The 20506-nt window shown below is 37.8% G+C and overlaps 1 protein-coding gene across 2 annotated transcripts in view; it reads left to right on the forward strand.

The window, feature by feature from the left end:
* LOC127619231 (calmodulin-binding transcription activator 1-like) overlaps window positions 1–20506 on the forward strand; it is a 548116-nt gene that overhangs the window by 481074 nt on the left and 46536 nt on the right. For both annotated transcript variants that reach the window (XM_052092050.1, XM_052092052.1), the window contains exons 7-8: window positions 10914–11067; window positions 18740–18880. In XM_052092050.1, the coding sequence (XP_051948010.1) occupies window positions 10914–11067; window positions 18740–18880 (295 nt within the window). The remainder of the gene's footprint in view (window positions 1–10913; window positions 11068–18739; window positions 18881–20506) is intronic.

A 20506-nucleotide genomic window follows, 5' to 3' on the forward strand; every position in this document is an offset into this window, starting at 1 on the left:
AGAATCCTCTGGGGGTTTTCTGTCAAATGAGTGCAGTGTTCGGCTATGTCTTTTTGTACTGTAGCTTTGAACTCTTCTGTGCCTGATTTTTTTCTCATAACTATATTAGCACAGATTCCACCTTCTTATAGACTCGTTTTTGTGCCTCTCTCTTTCTCTCTTTTATAGACCCTGTGCCGTTCTTCAGCTTAATTAAGATATTTAATCTCAATGGGGTCTTATTGTTCTTGCAAGTGCCAATCCTTTCTTGTTTAGCATAAAGCCTTTGTCATTTGTGATGTTTATGCTGTGGCTTGGTTGTACTGAGTGCAGAAGTGCACAGGTTTGGGATAATACTCTTCCACTCAGGGCCTACTTAGTTCACTGACCTGGAATCTGTTAGTAATGAAGTTTGACTCCACAATAAGCTCCACAAAACATCTCCCTGTCTTCATTGTTCAGACAAACCATTTGGTGAGCCAATGTTGCTGTGTCGGGTTGCTCAAACAAGCATTGTTGTATGTGCCACAGAGCCACAGTGGTTCTGAAATGAACCTATGAATGGCTAAAGGAATGTTCCATGTTCAAAACAAGTTAAGCTCAATCAACAACATTTATGGCATAATGCTGGTTACCAAAAAAAAGAAAAATTGACATTCCTCTTTTATTAAAAAAAACAAGCAAAAATATAGGTTACAGTAATGGACTTAAATTAGAAAAAATATAGCCACAAGATTGTACATGTTAACATGATTTTATCCTGATAAAATCAGGGATTTTTCAGTGTTATGCCATTTGTCAGATTACAGGGTTTACCGGACATGTCATGTCAACAAAGTTGTAAGACTGGATATTACTTTACACATGTAAGGTTATTAAGCATTTTTTTTCATGATCATGTTAACATGTAAAATGTTTATGTCCTGCACTATACTTTTAAAACAGTTGTGTTGTAACAGTTTATGTACTTGCCCCATTCACTTGTACTGTAAGTCCCTAACTCTAACCATGATTTTTGCTTTTTTAAATGAATAAGGGATGCGTCTAAATCATTTTTTGCGATAATTAACATTATGCCACAAATGCTGCCGATTGGTCTTATGTTGAATTGAGCCTAGAGTGGAATAGAATAAAATATTGTAACATGACAGAAAACTTCATTTCATTTGCAGGGCTAAAGCAAGAAAAAATTGACTGGCTTGCAATGCCTAAGACAAAAAGCCCTTGCAACAAATCTAGCCAGTAATGTAGAACAGCTTTTTCAAAAAGGTTACTAAATAGCTTTGGCAGGACACTGGTATACAATGCTGTGCACATAATTTGTGTCCAGAAGAACTAAACCTAAGACCTTAAAGTTGAAGTGTGTAATTTTTGTGTTAATTTCTGCAATCCTAGTGATAGTAGACTGCCATAAATTATTTGTAAGCTGATTTCCCCAAAAAGGCACTTTCAAAACATTGCTCTGTTTGTTTAAGCATCCCAACCAGCTTGGCAAAGCAACACTAGCCGCTTTTCCACTATCAGGTCAGTGCAAGCCAGGGCTATCAACTGGCCTGCCGGGGCTGATAGCCTCAGACCTCGAGCAACAAGACCAAAATCAATCTGTATTTCCACTCTCAGGCCAATTGCCCTGCAGTGTTGCCCTAAAACCCGTAGTTATCTAGAATATTGAGTTTATCTCATTTGTAAACATTAGCTGGCTAGCAAGATAAGCTAGGGTTGACAACTCACCGACTGTAACTGCCATGGTGTCCCAAGTGGTCTCTACATTAACAGCGTGATGATGTCCCAGCACACCATCCATGATCTTGAACCATGGAAAGTACTTTCTTTGGGCATTGCTTTGACCATTGTGTGTTTTAACAGATTTGTACTTTATCCACAAATATTTAATTCGAAATTGTAATTTTTCCTGAACCACTACCTTTGTGCGCTGGATACATAACCTAGCAAGTTTAACATTACACTCTGCCTTTAACGTTGACCCGCCTCACTCCCCAGATGGCCTTGTTTGGCCCAAGGGTAATCGCCGGGCCCAAGGCTATTGGCCGTTGGCCCAGAGAAAGCCCCAAGGTGGCACGATGAAGCCCCGGAAGTGACAGTGATAATGCAGCTGACTCGGCTATTGAGTTTGGGATAGGACTTCTTGTTTCATTAGCCTATGGCAGACAAGAGGAGTATTCGGAAAACCCATTAGAAAACAGAAATACATTTTTGCAATTATGTTTGGTGATGCCAGTGGTACAGAAATTACACTCTTCACCATTAAACAAAGCAAAATAATAAAAGAAAATCCATTGTGGCATGGGGGGCGTGGTCGTGTGTCGGTCTGCGGGCGAGAGAGAGAGCGGTAAGGCTTGTCACATCCATATATTCACATGATTCCATAAGTATCAAGATCTGAACCAGTGCCAAATAAGTATGAAGCCAAAATGACCTGCTTTCAAATGAGTCCAGCTCACAGACAATCTCTTACGTGCAGCCAGTTATCTGCCAGAACATGCCATCCCACCCACACATTCTAATAAATCATCTGTAATATGCAGATACGTATTTGAAATCCTGTCCTTCTTCGCAGCCCTTCAGGTTGGAGTTGATGCTGGCTGGAGGCAGTCCCTAGCAGCAGTAATGACCCTAAAGCTATTACTAGTGGATATTTATAGCACTCAGGGCCGACTGTGCACTCATGACCACATTGGCTTCATGCGTGTTGGCATCCACGTACTAGTTGCCAGGCTACCAAGGTGCTTCCAGGTTCCTGTGTATAGTTTTGTGTTGTGCGATTGAGGCTCACACTCACAGAAAACCAAACGCACACCTTTAGAAATTAGATCTGCACTCTTTCTGCAGGCGTAAACTAAAAGAGCAAAATTCATTGTTTTCTGTGCTTACGAATGAAAAGCTCTAGAGTAAGAAAACAATTTCCCTAGATTCAAGCACACAAAGCTTCCTAATGAAGTTTTTACCTTCATTTAGTGTTTAATGCCCTTAACAGTGAAGTTGGGGAATGAATACAGGTTCTGTGGACTAGCAATACAAGTTCTACACGCCTTTGCACCCTAGAGATGAGCCTGGCACATGGTGCTGAGCTCTAATGAATGCCTTTAATAATGAAAAATGCCGCTTGCGCAATACCAAAGACCTGACTACCTGCACACACTGCAACTATATCCAACCTTCAACAATCCTGGAAGCAAGCCCTGATCCTCAATGGAGGAATAGCACAAACACTGCCTAAAGATTACATTTCACAATTAATCAATACTTTAATGAGATCTCATTTTCTAAACAAAATAGTAATCCAGTGGATGTTTTCTCTTAAGCCTCTTTGTATAGTTTGTTGGACGAAAATTGTTATTAAAAGAGTGCAGCCAGCAGGAATTGAAATTAAATAAGTTAAGCATCCTGATAGATTTATAAGACAAGTTTTCATGGTGTTGTTTCGCCAATAGGAGAGATTGGGCCTAGACGGAACAATAAAGGAGTGAGCCATAGACGTCATACGCTTCTGGCCCACTCGTTGTTGTTTTTTATTTTGTCCACTTTTTCTCCCCAATTTGGCATGCCTAATTCCCAATGCACTCTAGGTCCTCGTGGTGACGTAGGACGAATGGCAGTTGCCTCCACATCTGAGACTGTCAATCCGAGCATTTAATCATGTGGCTTGTTGAGCGTGTTACCACAGAGACCTAATGCGTGTGGAGACTTCACGATATTCTCCAAGGCATCCGCACACAACTCACCATGCTCCCCACCGAGAGAAAGAACCACATTATAGTGACCACGAGGAGGTTAACCCAACGTGTCTCTACCCACCCTAGCAACCAGGCCAATTGTCACTCAGCACACCCTGGATTTGAACTTGCAACTCCAGGTGTGGTAGTCAGCATCTTTACTTGCTGAGCTACCCAGGCTACCTCTGGCTCACTCTTGAATTTATGACTAAAGCACAGCTTTACAGATTACTTCCATTTGGATGGGTTGTAAGTCTGCCAAATGTGCATTGTAAAACAGTGTGTGGATGTGGTCATGAATGTATGTCCATCTGTTGGTGTTGGTAGAGTATATATGTGTTTGTAGCTGGTTGTGTGAGTGTGATTAGGTATGCACATGCAAGTTCTGTTTTTAAGTAAAGACATCTGTCTCCACACACTGTAGACTTATGAGCGATTAACACTGCACATACACAATAGCTGTTTGCCATCCCCCAAAATATATGTTTGGTCTGTTTTTAAGATCTCTTGTATGGTTGAATCTCACTAAAGAAATGTCCACGTCATATTTCACCCCATAAATGATCAGCCTCATCTCATGAAAATTTATATCTATAGACTAATATCTATTGCTTAATGATATTACGTGGTTCCTTACATGTATCACAGCAGTTTCTATGTGAAATGTCCACTGTGTGGTGCTAAAAGATTGTTTAATTTTCTCCCAACCAGATGAGGTTAATGTTCTTAAAGCAACCAAACCTATTGTCCTGCCAACATTTTGTGGTGCTTTTAAGTCACTTTCGGCTCACATTTTGACTGGTGTGCTCTTCAGGACTGTAACTCCTGTCCTTTGCATCGCTAGTGAAAAGCTCAATTTGATCACACTTGAACAAGCTTGTAAATGTAGTTGTTGATGTAATGCATATGCATTTGTTTAAATTAGGGCTGTCAATCTATAAATTTTATTTAACAAATTAGTTACATGGTATGCCGATTAATTAGTTGAATTAACAGTTCACAGCAATCCATTTTGTAATTGAATCAGTCTGAGATTTATTATTAGGACTTGTTTACATGTAAATGTACACTTGCGTTAGACGAATGCTTTTGGACGTCTAACTTTGGTTACGTCGTGTCATAAACATATTGATTTTAGGTCGCTGTGTCAAGTTAAACGTAGTTTGAAACGTGAAAACTTGTTTTGAGATCCCTGCGTTCAGATTTGCGCTCCATCAAGCTGTTAAAATGCAAGAACACGTCCGTCCTCATCTTGTGCTGTCTGCTGTTGGTGAATAGTGTTTGTTTTCAGTATAAGCTGCGCATTGTCAGTTCAGCTGCAGTTTTGCTTACTGCTCACTGGAGAAAACAGTTGGTACTTTAAGCATGAATTGCTCCGATGGTAGGAATATTCCTTTTCATGGTCCGGGGAAATGATTAATTGCATAAATTATTTTAACACGTTATTTATTATAAAAATAATCGCACAATTAATTAACACGTTAAATTGACAGCCCTAGTACAAATGTATTGCCTTATACGTCATGCGCTATAGTAAAAGTGGTTTGATTTATAAGCTAACATTGTGTGAGGAATAGGGTAAAAAATAAGAGTTTATGAACTGATAATCTGCTTTTTTACTTGAGATTTGTGTGAAAGGAAATAAAAGTCATTGTTGTAGTGCCTCTAGTGTTCATTTTACCAGGAAAGTGCTGCGAGACGACAATGAGTGACGTAAAAAATATTTTGAAAAAATGTAGGTATAGTAACGTGATTCTATGAAACCATATTGGAAATTATATTTTGCATGGATACAATTAAGCCTATTTTTAGTGAATCAAGAGGTTTTTTTTATTGTGAATTTTTTTTTTTATGACAATGAAGTCAGTACTCTATGTGGAAAAAAATATTTTTTGTGGATTAATTCAGTACAACAAGTGCATTTAGCCCTGTACTTTACAAATATACTTTACAATTTAAATATTTCTTCTGCAGTATGGTAATGAAAACAAGATTTTTTGCTTTACAGTACTATATTGACATTTGTGGTAGGTGGCTTTAAATGTGCTTTATTGTCTTGAAAATAATGAAAAAATCTTAATGGTCTTAATAAAATAGGCTCTGTATTTTATTAAATATGTAGTCTCTTATTTATTTCTTTTGATTGTGTTGTGACATATGAATAGATTTTTTTTTTCTTGATTCACCCCAATATGCGAGAATATGAGAATATATGTGTGTTTGGCCAGTTGCTTGGGTCTTTAGGTTTTACCCACCCCTCTCATTCTGGTTGAGGATTGAGGGCATGGCCTGGTGATCACCACAGCTGTTCATGCCATATGGGGATGGGGCACTGGTGTCTGCTCCCACAAGCTCACAGCTACAGCAGCAGTAGCCATGTCTGAGCATCCTCTTTACCAACTCTAGACCCTAGAACATTCTGCCTAACATCTTCTTTTGTGTTCCACGAAGAAAGGAAGTAATATAGATTTGGAACAAAATGAGAGCGAGTAAATGATAACAGAATTTTTTTTTTTGGTAGAAATATTCTATTAAATAACTTAACCAGCAATACTTCCTTTGTCAAAACGTTCATCAGAAAGACATTTGATGTTGACCAGCAATGTTTACTAGTGATCAATATTGTTATGCTGGTCCACCAACTAGACCAGCATGGAAATGCATACTGGTCTAAGCTGACTTTTTCAGCAGCAACGCTTGCACAATCCACATGAAAGAGAATACTACAACAGAACTTACTCTTGAAATCCTCTGATAAAGTCAGACTTCCTATTGATTTAATTTTCAATAAAAATCTTTTGCTTTTAATCCTTCAAAGGTGCTGTTCAAACACCTTGAAACATTCACTTTGAATATCAAGTGTTCTGTGCGAAGAGTTCAATCAAATGTTCTCACTCTGATTTACAGGACTGTTTGATTCTGAGCACTCTGAATTTAGCATTTGATTTTTTTCTGTCGTCCTCTTTGGTCATGGAGTTTCTGTAGTCAATGTTCAAGGTTTGTTAGTCACATGCAGAATTTGTCAATGCACTTTCTAAGTGTGAATTGCTGTCCATTCAGTTGTGTTTAGGCTCTTTAAATGAAGAAATGTCAATCTGTTGTGAACTGCGCTGTGTAATAGAGGGTTTGTGTCAGGTCTGGTGTGACACGGCCAGGTGCGGTTACCCTGATTCTCTCTGTTAAAGTTGATGTATGAATGTCTGTCTTCGTATGTTGTAGGTAATTACTGACTTTGTGACAGGGTACAACTGCCAGCATTCATTACCAATTATACGTAGGGAGTTTGCATAGGTTAGCTTATAGCTTTTAGCTTTTGCCTGTGTCATTTTCCAACAATTAATGCAAGGGATTTAGCTCAGTAAGGGGATTAACTGCACCCTAAAGGTGTCTTGAGCCAATCAGAAGTGTCTTTTGCAAGGTCACATGGTCATTCCTGTCCTCCCCTCAAGATAATTAATTTACAACCTATTGTTCTAAGATTTGTGAGTTTCATGCTCAAAAAGTGAATGTTTTGATCATGAATTTCATAAGAGAACTATAAACGCAAATAACCCAAAAATACTTCATCACTCTGGAATTTAAAGAGAATAAAATACATACAAACACTTGTACTTTCTTATTAAATTACAGTTAGAATTCAGGTATAATGCATAATAAAACTTCCTAATATTTACTTTGTTCGATTTAAACATGGATAATACATTACACGTCATTAGAAACATAATTGTCTGGGTTATCATCTGCATAAGATGCATTTGTCAATTTTTGGTATAGTCCTTCACATGGCTTTATTTTTGGAAAGTAGTGAAACAAGAAAAGTCCAAATCCATGTCAAATGCCGGTGAACTGGAAACATGCCTCTTGATTAGTGTAATAATTTTCAGTGTAGACAGTTGGTTATGTTGAAGAACAATGGAGGTTTTCATGACGTCATAGAAAAGTCCCTCAAAAAGAGGAGTTTCACTGTGCCTCCCCCACAGTTAAGATTTGCCAGATGCGACAAACTCAGTCTTGCTGTCACCAGTCCAAATTTCTTTACAGCTCAGAGCAATGCCAGTGTAGATTCTGGATTTAAATCATTCTGCATGGATTTGTTCAATTTCTTGTAGATTTCTTCTGCGTCGATGAACTACAATGTATTTCCCCACTGAGCATGCAGTGTGATTTGATTTTGCACATGTATGTTGAAGCATAATGTTACAGGCTGGGTGGCAGCACAGAGCTGCAGCTCCCAATTTACTCAGCACATAATACTTATAAAACTAATAAAAATGCTAATGAAAGGGGCCATTTTTTTCTTCATGGCTTTCAGTGTAAAGATATGCCTTCAGTCTGCGTATATGTCCCGTGTCTATGTTTTTCATTTGAAAATAAAATGTTGGTGTGCTGGAAAGAGTGAGCTTTTGTGCGAATGTGTGTAATCTCCGTGGTGACAGGGGATCGCTTGTTCTTTGACTGTTTACAACGCTTTGTAATCAGCGCTATTTATGATTACATAACAGAATTGATGTTATTCACACAGTCTAGATATGCTATTAAACAACACTTTTATTCATAAGCTGTCAAAATATATCAAGTCAATACTTGCTGCCTACAATTCGACAGAATTTGTTTATAAGTAAGTTACAACGGGGCTAAAGGCACACCTTAAGGAAAATGTTTTTGTGTGTGTGTGTGTGTGTGTGTGTGTGTGTGTGTGTGTGTGTGTGTGTGTGTGTGTGTGTGTGTGTGTGTGTGTTTATTGAATATTGACGGAGAAACAATTTGGTGTATAAAAATACAAATAATAAAAAAGGTTAAAAAAAAAAAAAAAACCCAGGGGAGTTATAGTGATATATTGTGGCAAATGTTTTTTTGAGTAACAAATTATGATAATGATTACTCAAAATAACCACTTTAGAAAAGGATTAACCATTTCATGGGTTTGAGCATTTTATAACATCTTAAGTACTCTACACTCACCTAAAGGATTATTAGGAACACCTGTTCAATTTCTCATTAATGCAATTATCTAATCAACCAATCACATGGCAGTTGCTTCAATGCATTTAGGGGTGTGGTCCTGGTCAAGACAATCTTCTGAACTCCAAACTGAATGTCAGAATGGGAAAGAAAGGTGATTTAAGCAATTTTGAGCGTGGCATGGTTGTTGGTGCCAGACGGGCCGGTCTGAGTATTTCACAATCTGCTCAGTTACTGGGATTTTCACGCACAACCATTTCTAGGGTTTACAAAGAATGGTGTGAAAAGGGAAAAACATCCAGTAAGCGGCAGTCCTGTGGGCTGAAAATGCCTTGTTGATGCTAGAGGTCAGAGGAGAATGGGCCGACTGATTCAAGCTGATAGAAGAGCAACTTTGCCTGAAATAACCACTCGTTACAACCGAGGTATGCAGCAAAGCATTTGTGAAGCCACAACACGCACAACCTTGAGGATGGGCTACAACAGCAGGACTCGGGTACCACTCATCTCCACTACAAATAGGAAAAAGAGGCTACAATTTGCAAGAGCTCACCAAAATTGGACAGTTGAAGACTGGAAAAATGTTGCCTGGTCTGATGAGTCTCGATTTCTGTTGAGACATTCAGATGGTAGAGTCAGAATTTGGCGTAAACAGAATGAGAACATGGATCCATCATGCCTTGTTATCACTGTGCAGGCTCGTGGTGATGGTGTAATGGTGTGGGGATGTTTTCTTGGCACACTTTAGGCCCCTTAGTGCCAATTGGGCATCGTTTAAATGCCACGGCCTACCTGAGCATTGTTTCTGACCATGTCCATCCCTTTATGGCCACCATGTACCCATCCTCTGATGGCTACTTCCAGCAGGATAATGCACCATGTCACAAAGCTCGAATCATTTCAAATTGGTTTCTTGAACATGACAATGAGTTCACTGTACTAAAATGGCCCCCACAGTCACCAGATCTCAACCCAATAGAGCATCTTTGGGATGTGGTGGAACGGGAGCTTCGTGCCCTGGATGTGCATCCCACAAATCTCCATCAACTGCAAGATGCTATCCTATCAATATGGGCCAACATTTCTAAAGAATGCTTTCAGCACCTTGTTGAATCAATGCCACGTAGAATTAAGGCAGTTCTGAAGGCGAAAGGGGGTCAAACACAGTATTAGTATGGTGTTCCTAATAATCCTTTAGGTGAGTGTATAAACAAATGAATCTCCAATGTGATTGGATCAGTCAATGTGAGCCCTCTTTGAACATTCTTCATAACAAATCTATTTGCCCCGCTTAAAAAATCAATGTGTTCTATAAGGGCCTTTAGCACCTGCAATGGGGGGCTTTTTACCCCAAATACTATGCTTTCACTTATTGGACCATTATTAAAAAATATTTGATTTAATCACCTTAAACAAAACTGAAAATGACAATATAAGTATTTTGTCTCAAATTAAATAATAATTTTAGGGATTCTTAATAGCTACGTATATTTTCAACCTTTTATAATATATTAAATGTTAGATCAAATTACTTCAAAATCATACTTTAGATAGTTTAAGATTGACCCCAGCCCCCATACACCCAGCAGTGTAAAGACACATTTAGCCCAACACGTGACCCAAGACAATTTTTCCAGTTATCCACCCCGACGATGTCCCTGCTGTAATCTAGTTGTCTAAATGGCTGGGAGAGTGGAATTTTTTTAAGAGTCTTGGTAATTTAAATAGTGGTCCTGGTCCTCCTTGCAGAAGTGAAGGAGGCCATGGTGACACCAGAATATACATTATTCTCATTATTCTGCTTTGCTGAATATACAAAATTGTGTTAGACACAGATTCTTTCATATTGACTCCATAAAATTACATTTATTGTATTTGCTATTTTAAAATTTGTATATGTGGTACTGTATGCTGATCTAGCAAAATATAGTTCTTATTCACATTTACTGGATAAATTCTTTATCAAGACCAGGGAGCATTCCTCTAACTACATCATTATTCATTACACATTATATATACACGTGTTAAGCACAATGTAGGCTGCAATTGTAAATTAAATTTAGGTGGTTTAATATACTTCCCTAATTCAATCTCTGTACTGTTTAATTTCCTCTCACGCAGATTCCCTGTCTCTCTTTTGCATTCGTCCCTTACTACCTCCACTCACTCTCCTCCTTTCTTTCTCTCTTTCTTTCTTTCTTTCTTTCTTTTTTCTCTCTGTCTTCTCTCTTTCCTCAGAACCCAGACATTGTGTTGGTCCACTACCTGAATGTGCCAGCCATCGAGGATTGTGGGAAGCCATGCGGGCCCATCCTGTGCTCCATCAACACAGACAAGAAGGAATGGGCCAAGTGGACAAAGGAAGAGCTCATTGGCCAGCTGAAGCCCATGTGTGAGTATCCAATTACATTTCATCAGATATTAAACTGACTGTCTCTTCTCATGCACTTTTTAGTTGTGCATACACTGCAAAAAAAAACTGCTGTTATTAAAAAATAAAAATAGTGAGGTTTATGCTTAAATTAAGTAATCTGCAAATGGAACACGACAAAATACATGTTCGATATGATATGTATCTTGAAATACATATTTTTTTAATTGTTACCCATCATTAATACATATTCAAGATACAATTTCTGAAAACAAGTCTTAATACCATGGTATTACATATAGCGGTTTTGCTTCTCAGGCTAATGTATTTTGTTTTAAGGATGTTTAGATATTTGTACTCGAAAACAAAACAAAGGTACTAATAAAGAATACAATGTTTTGCAGTATAGAAAAAGGCTATGAGAGACATCAGTCCTAATTCAAGTTATATCCTTAGAAAATGATAATGATTAATGGTGCTGTAAGTGATTTTTGTATTAAATGACATGCGGCAAACATCCCTATTATCTGTCCGATATCACTGAAATAGGTTCCATAAAAATATCACACCTGTCTCTCCAACAGCCCTAAGCTAGATAAACTGTGGGCTAAAAAAGTTCTGATTTTTGTTTAGCCAATCAGAAGACTTTCTGCCTGTCAATCATAGTTCCCTTTTATAGGGCAGTCCAAATTGAACCGTTTAAGTGCTGGTATGGTGTCCTGCACCCGCGAATCCCTCGGGGTCGGATGGCGAAATGCTTAGAGGGACCAATTGCTTTATCTGCTCCAAAAAAACGGTCTCTAGTGTGTATGTTTGTTCGTCCATGTCTTTGGAGGTCTTGGGAAAATGGGCATGGCTAGTTTCACGACAGGTCTGGTGGAAGTTCCAGAAAGGCTATAATGGCTTACAGCACCTTTAACTTGTAACACAAAGGCTACTTTCAAACCGCAGCTGAATTTGGCCCAAATCAGATTTTTTTCCCTTACATGTGACTCTGATCTGTTAATTGGATGAGAGTATGAACTGCCACAAGCACACTGAATCTTACATTTTCAGACCTGATCTGGGTCACTTTCAAATGTTGAAATAAATAATTTAGTGTGAACAGCAAGGTCAGATTTTAATGTGATTTTTTTTTTACATTAAAGGGATAGTTCACCCAAAAATAAAAATGATCTTGTAATTTACTCACCCTCATGCCATCCCAGATGAGCATGTCTTTCTTTCTTCTGCTGAACACGAACAAAGATTTTTTTAAAGAATACCTCAGCTCTGTAGGTCCATTCAAAGTAAAGGGGTATCCAAATTTTAAAGCTCGAAATAGCATTTAAAGGCAGTGTAAAAGTAATCCATAATACTCCAGTGGTTTAATCTATGTCATCAGAAGTGATATGATAGGTGTGTGTGAGAAACAGATCAATATTTAAATCCCTTTTTAAGCTCAATCCTCACTTTCACATTCTTCTTCTTTTGGCAATTTGCATTCTTTGTGCCAGGATGGAGAATTTATAGTAAAAAGGACTTAAATATTAATCTGTTTCTCACCCACACCTATCATATTGCTTCTGACGATATAGATTAAACCACTGGAGTCTTATGGATTACTTTTATGCTGCCTTTATGTGCTTTTTGTACCTTCAAAGATTTGGTACCCATTCACTTGCATTGTGTGGACCTTCAGAGCTGAGATATATTTTTTTTAATCTTTGTTTGTGTTCAGCTGAAGAAATTCACACATAAAACGTTTAATTGCGAGTCGTATCTTACCAAATTTTGTTTATTTTCAAAGAAGTTGGGTTCAGCAATTTGTTTGATTTACATGAAAATAGTAAAATATGCCCACGAAAAGAGACTAGATTAATGTAATTGTGGGCATGGTTGGAAGGGTTACTTTTGAAATGTATTCCACTACAGATTACAGAATACATGCTGTAAAATGTAATTTGTAATGTATTTCATTAGATTACTGAAGGTCAGTAACGTATTCTAAATACTTTGGATTACTTCTTCAGGTAGATTTTTTCACATGTTTTGACTATAAAAACTAAATAACTCTTCCAGAACAGTAAGACAAAATACACATGTTAAAAATACATTCTCTGAAAAACCTAAATATCTTATGCAGTTTTGTTTCTAAAACAAGATCAATCAAATTGATCTTGTTTTAAGGATTTTTTTATATTTTTACAGGAATACAATACAATAATTATTATCAAGAATGTGATTTTTGCCCTAATATCAAAGATCTTACTAGAAAAAAGAAATTATGATCCAACATGAATTTTCTTGATAAAAAATATGATTGTGTCTGTAACATGCATTTAAAATGTCTAGAAATAGCATTTTAGGTTTATGTAAAGCTGACAGTACACAAGTTTTATTTCTATTTCTTCTGCTCCAAACTTAATTCAAACTTACTTCTCCGTCTGCTCGTATGAATGTAACACATCATAAGAAAGTGTTTCAGCGCTGTTCAAATGCACTTTGGATCACATCATTTATATGTATAAATATTTTCTATCTGAAAGGACTAAATATTAAATAAAATAAATGACAATAAAATGCAAAGTAATCTCTTCAGTGATCAAAATACTTTATAAATGTAACTGTATTCAAATTATACCAATGATTTAAATTGTAACTGTAGTGGAATACAGTTACTTATATTTTGTATTTTAAATACATAATCCCATTACATGTATTTTGTTACTCCCCAACACTGATAGTGGGTATGGGCTACATTTAAAATGTTATGTGAAAAACCTTACAAAAATCAGATTTGAGCAAAAAAAAAATTTATTTGGGCCACTGCTGCAGTCGGAACAGACCCAGTGTTTTCATTAATTTCTTGTTATTGTAATTTGTTTTCATTCTTAAAGCAAGCCTGTCGCTGTTCTCATCATATGATATTTGATAAGATGTGTCTGTTTGACAAAAGTCCCAGCTCAGCTTCACCTGGCATACCCATGCCCTCTTTCATAGCAGGACAAGAGAGCAATCCTCACAAGTCTATATGTCAAGCTTGACATGATTATTACCTCGCTGCACGTGGCCACACCGAGGAGCCCAGGTGTCCCTGGGTCAGTGGAGCCTATTGTCTGCGTTTCACTGTCCAGAGTGATAAAGCACTTTGGCTTCCAGTCAGTCAGTGGAGGAGGGCAGTGATGTATTGATTGATGCCAGTGAGTGGGCGGAAGACTGTCTGACCCACCAGAAATCTCTTCACACGTCCAGCCACTAAACAATGCTGCCTCACTCAAGCCATTTGCTTAAACATTGTTTATGTTTTTGTCTACGCTAGGTCTAGGTCACAGAATTGACCAGAGGAAACGTGTCTAATGAGTACGTAGTAAAAAAACAACAACGACAGCATGCATATAATCATGTTTACCCTGAGTATTGTGAGGACACGTCTCTTTATGTGATGGCTGGCATTGATCATTTGAACTAGGACAGGGCTGTCAAGGTAATGAATATATGAAGTCAGATCCCTCGCGTCAGCACTTTCAGGCGTGGGCTTTCTGCGAGGGGAATACAGACGAGCTTAGATGACATTGTAAACACTGCCGCCTGTTACGATCTCCTTAAGAGCTCCTGTGGCAATCACTTAAGAGCCCTCCTTTCACATTGGCTTTAAGGTATGTGTTGTGAACTAATGCATTTATTACACCTGATGCCTGATCTACACATCAAAAACATTTGCCATAATGCATGCAAGTCATTAACTTTGTAAATGGTGTGGACAATGGCAAAGGTGCGAGATGTCTTCCACTGGCCCCAATACACCCGAGACTAGGCTAATAGGGCAGCAAGATTTTCCCTCATAATCTTAAATCCACTAGCCATGACTCAAGCTTATCTATAGAGCAACAGTACCACCTAGTGTTGAGACAGCAAGCATGCAGTCCACTGACAGTCCGAGAACTGAGCGAGCAGACAAATTGTAAACAATATTAGCCATGCATAATTCGTGTATGCATTATACATACAAACTGAACATGTTCCCCTGAGTGACCCATATCTTACACAAACAGTCTGCATTCATTTATGGGACCGAGGTGTGTTTTGTGCTGGGAGAGGATGAGTGCATAAGGAATGGTGCATACCTCAACTGACTCGCTCGGGATTCTTGTGGTCCTTAGAGAAAGACTACTGTGTTTTGTGTAACTGTTGATGGGTTGAGCAGAAGTTGCTGTCTCTCTACATTAAACATTGTTCAATGAACTTGCATCAAGTACCATAGAAATGCAGCAATGGTAAGGTTATGTCATCACCATTGCATGATATGAGGTTGTTTCATCATTGTAGTGTAAAATATAGATTTATTATTTTTACCCTCAAGCTCTATTATGGAGGCTGATTTTGGAGTTCTCTACAAAGCTACATTACTGAGATGTGTTTAAATTCATCCTCAAAGCAGTGAGCCTTTTGACTAGCTTGAATTCAACCATATTGCATCATTAGAAACACATAATGTTATTTTAAATAGTGTATTTTCGTGATTCTTGAGCCTAGATTCTTTTTCATTGAATATCCTGTTTCACTTGCAAATATGTCTGATTACAGAAGTAAAATAGGTTGTAAATGCCATTTCCTGTTGACTTTATGTAAACGTGTGGAGAGTAGGTCAGATGACAGGTCACCTAAGGCAAGGGTTGCTTAATCACAATGCAGCAGGAGAGATGAGTGGACCAACCTGATTCATTCCTCTCTGCTGATGTAATAGAACAAAGAGCAGCCATGCCTGAAGCCCCCCTCACTGCTTTATTTGCAGATGATCAGCCAGTGGTCTTGAACACACACACACACAGCAGAGTTTGAGATATATGATATAGTTTACGTTTCCTGATGATACACTTGTGAAGTGCTTCTGTATATGGATGTGGCTGGTGAAGCAGAATCTGTTGTCAGTTGCATTGAGTCCAGGGATTCCCAATATTTTCTGTCTGCTAAACCATTATAATTAATAATGTATTAATAATTATAATTAGCCTCTTTAATTATAATAATTGTTCTAATTATATAGTTTTAATATAATGATATATTAATCATAATTAAGTACTTCCTTAGACTTTAAAGGGATAGTTCACCCATAAATGAAATTCTCTCTTCATTTACTCACCCCTCATGCCATCCCAGATGTGTGTGACTTTCTTTCTTCTGCAGAACATAAACAAATATTTTTTTAGAAGAATATTTTAGCTTTGTAAGTGAATGGTGATCAGGCCTTTGAAGCTCCAAAGAGCAGGTAAAGTCAGCAGAAACATAATCCATCAGACTCCAGAGGTTTTATCAATATCTTCTGAAGCAATCCAGTTTGTTTGGGATGAGAATAGACCAAAATATAACTCCTTTTCCACTTTTTCACCTTTTTACATCTTGACAGCAGTCTACTTGGCAATCATGATTTCAAGCTCGATTACACTTCCTCCAGTGCCATCTAGAGCTCTGTGCATGTATCAAGCACTAGGAAGTGTAATCAAGTTTGAATTTGTGATTGTGCTTAGAAACTGAAATGGCAAGATGGACTGTGAAAAATTAGTTCTATTTTGGTATATTGGATTTATATTTATATTTTCTCACCCAAACCAAATGGAACGCTTCAGTCGCATGAACAACTTTTATGCTGACTTTATCTCCTTTTTGGAGCTTCAAATGTCTGATCACTATTTACTTGCCTTGTATGAAGCTACAGAGCTGAGATATTCTTCTGAAAATCTTCGTTTGTGTTCAGCAGAAGAAAGAAAGTCATACACATCTTAAATGGCATGAGGATGAGTAAATGATGAGAACATTTCCATTTGGGGTGAACTGTCCCTTTTAGTTGGCTGATGTTCAAACAGCAGCCTTTTTTTGTCCGGTAAACACTTATAATTAATAATATATCAATAATTATAATGAACCCCTTTAATTTAATTAATTCATGTAAATTTGTCATCTTTAGATGAAAGGAATGGCAATTTTGTGATTGAACAGCTAATATCAGTAATGCTTGTAATGCGAAACGTTGTCAGTAACACACTGGCATGTATGATAATTAATTACACATATGATGAGATAAACTTTCTGCCATTACAAATATTTTCTTGTGCATCCCAGATGGGAACCACTGCACTAAGGACATACGAACATTTCATTCGCCACCAACATGCAGAGATGTAACTCAGACTCTGTATCTGTGTTTGGTAGAGCACAAATAAAGTACATCACCAGATAGGCTGTTGGAGCAATGGCCGATAGTTTGAAGAACAGCATTAGTAACAGCAAGCTACTGTGGACTGTGTTGGAGAATCCCAGTGAGTCTAAATCAGAGGATTCTTCTCATTCAAATCCTCACAGCTGATGCCTCCCGCTGATGTCATGCCATATCCACCAAACCAGCTTGCCCTACATGACCTGCCTTGTACTGTGTCTGGTTCAGACTCCAGCTGTGAGATTGATTTGTCTGTTCGAGCATGGTCATGCTGGTGTAATGGCTTATGGAACACCGCTGTGATTCTCTGGCCAAGCACAGAGTGGAAGAGCTCAGCAGAGCAGAGAAACCTGCTGTGTGCGTGACAACTGTTTTGCTGGCTCCGGCTGGCGACGCAGCACTGTTTGCGAGTTCAAGCCAAACGCTTTTGTCTCTTTTATCTATTTTTGTCTCTTTCTCTTTCTCTCTCTCTCTACCTCTCTTTTCTTCCCTCTGTTTCGCTTGAACATGCCATCTCTCCTCAGCCTGAGTTACATTTGCTTAGGAAGCACAAGCCGTAATAAGGTTGCTTGATGTTGTTTGATATACTAAATAGCATTCGTCTCGAGAGGTACAAACATTTTTTTGTTATGATTTTTCTTTTTATCGTTTTCTGTTTTGACTGTTCTAGTTGTTGATTGTTGTTCTTTTTCTCAAAGGATAGTGCGCTGAGCTTGAAATGGTAATTGCTGCAGAGGTTTTTGTGATAAACAGAAGTTCTAGGTGGAAAAGCATATTGTCTAAGTGCCTTTTGATCAATCAGATTGCTATCTGATTGGGTTTGCACATCTACATAAATGTGTCTCCACAAAGCAAAACAAAAATCAGATCTACTTGTTCCACTTGATTTGCAAGGAGTTAATTTCCACGATGATGCTAAAGCCAGACAGCAACATTTTGCTATGGTTTCAGATCATTTTGTTTCTTACTGTTTCTTCACCACATATGACAGTTAGTGCTTAAGTTTTGTGATTGTTTTCCATGGGTCTCATCCATGATTGCTCGCTCACATCAAAAGTTTATGTGTTTGGCCTGAACAACCAGATGCATTTACACTTGGTATGCATCTCAGATTGCAACCATCTCGAATGCGTCTTGTAAGGCATTTACACTTGCCCTTTTCATGATTGGATAATTAAATAATCCAATCTGTAAAACCATATAAAGTGACCAAGTGTAAATACTTTCTAAGTGGTTGGCTTTTATTTTGGCTGAAGTGAGAGAAGAAAGCAAAATACTTTTGCTGAAAAAGTCACCTTTCCATATTCCTGTCTAAGGTCAAAACAGAAAGTAGACTTATGAGAAATAAAGTACTCTTTTTCTCTATAAGAGGGGCAAAGTGGTTTGATATGAAGTGGGTATTTGAGGTAAGATCAGGGATGTAGTGCACAGGTGGGGTGGGGGAGGGGTGGACGGCTCGGCTGGTGGGCTGACGACTATGTCTCCTCTCTCCCTCGGCAGTTCATGGCATCAAGTGGACTTGCAGCAATGGGAACAGCAGCTCCGGCTTCTCTGTGGAGCAGCTGGTGCAGCAGATACTGGACAGCCACCAGACCAAGCCTCCTCCTCGGACTCACAACTGCCTCTGCACGGGCACACTGGGTAAGGGACAGAGAGGAGGGCTGGGGTGCGAGGGGATTTTAAGTTTCGTTGAGAAAACAAAAGTACAATCAAAGTCAATTGGAATGTTATAGAGCCCTAACCACAAAGTATCATGTAGCAGAACATCTTTACAAAGCAGAGATGGATCCTTACCAAATACAGGCTCTGTGATCACAGTCTAGCCATAGAAAAAGAGAGACAAACAAACATGAATCCCAATTGAAGAACGAGTCTGTGCCACGGTGAATCTGGTGAGGTTGAGACAAAGTTACACTTTCAGAACCATAAATTTCAAGATACAAGAGAGAAATACTTTGAAACACCCACATTTTACCACTAGTGTAACTGAGGCAGGGTAGTTATGCATCTCCCACAGCAAAATTATATTTGGATGGGACACCCTTAGAAACCATTCATTCATTGTCTGTACAACAGAGTAATCTTAATTTCTATTATCATATTGTTTATTGTTTACAATTATTATTACTATATTATACTATTGACACCTCATTTTTTTTAAACACATGCAAAATATTTCCAGATAGCAGAAGGATAGTCTCCGCCTTTTAGACTGAATGTCTATTTAGAGTATAGAACTCCAGGCTGAGCATTTTAGATATGTTCTGATTTATTGAGCTGTCTGTTTCAATGACACCACTGGAGGGCGTAATGTTCCTCTTAAAGGCCTGGGCAGTCTTTATGCACAAGTATACACAGACAAATTTTCATCTTGTACTTCAACACAAATATTCAACACAGCACTTTCCAATTCCATGATGTTGCTCTCATAGGGTGCAGTTACTCAAATTGATTTGAAAGCTTAAAACAAATGAATGCGTGGCGGATGGATTATCATTGGTTGAATGTTCATATAAAATTAAATTGCCAAGAATGCAATAAAATGACTAATGAGACATATCAGCTATTTATTAAAAAAACAGCAAGGCTTTTGGTTGGCTTCTCGTGCTGTGTTTAATACTGAGGATTAATGACTTCTTTAAAGACTTCTATTAATCTGTACGTTTCTTAACATTCATAAATAAGCATCAAAATCAATAAAATTGTATTGCATTCCCATACAAATTAAATGATGCCTTACACATTATGTGGATCATTCTTTTGACACACTTATTTTATTATTTTGTGATGTACAAACAGAATTTGCCAAAATTACCTCTTATATAGTGGTGTAATATCAAAATAGTAAAATATTTAGATTTTTTTTATATATTTGAAAAAAGTTCCAATGGAATATACAGTATTATAGTAATAATGAGGGGAAATGCTGTTTGTGTTCATTTGCATACTGTTGATAATGTAAATATTAATAATAACAATAGTCATTCTGTTGATATTGTAAATTGGAATTATGTTCATTTAAAACTGGATAATGATATTAAAGGGACAGGTATATTACTAATCCTGGATTAAATCCATTTGACTCCAGGTATGATTCTAAATTAAATTATAGGGATAGTTCACCCCAAGAAATATGTCTTGATGATTCTCTTTCTTCCATGGAACACAAAATATGTTAGGAAGAATGACTGCCTCAGTTACCATTTACTTTCATTGCATCTTTTTAAATACAAAGAGAATAGTGACGGAGACTGTTTTTTTTTTCTA

The sequence above is a fragment of the Xyrauchen texanus genome, chromosome 25, assembly GCF_025860055.1.
Source record: "Xyrauchen texanus isolate HMW12.3.18 chromosome 25, RBS_HiC_50CHRs, whole genome shotgun sequence".
In the NCBI taxonomy this organism is placed as follows: domain Eukaryota; kingdom Metazoa; phylum Chordata; class Actinopteri; order Cypriniformes; family Catostomidae; genus Xyrauchen; species Xyrauchen texanus.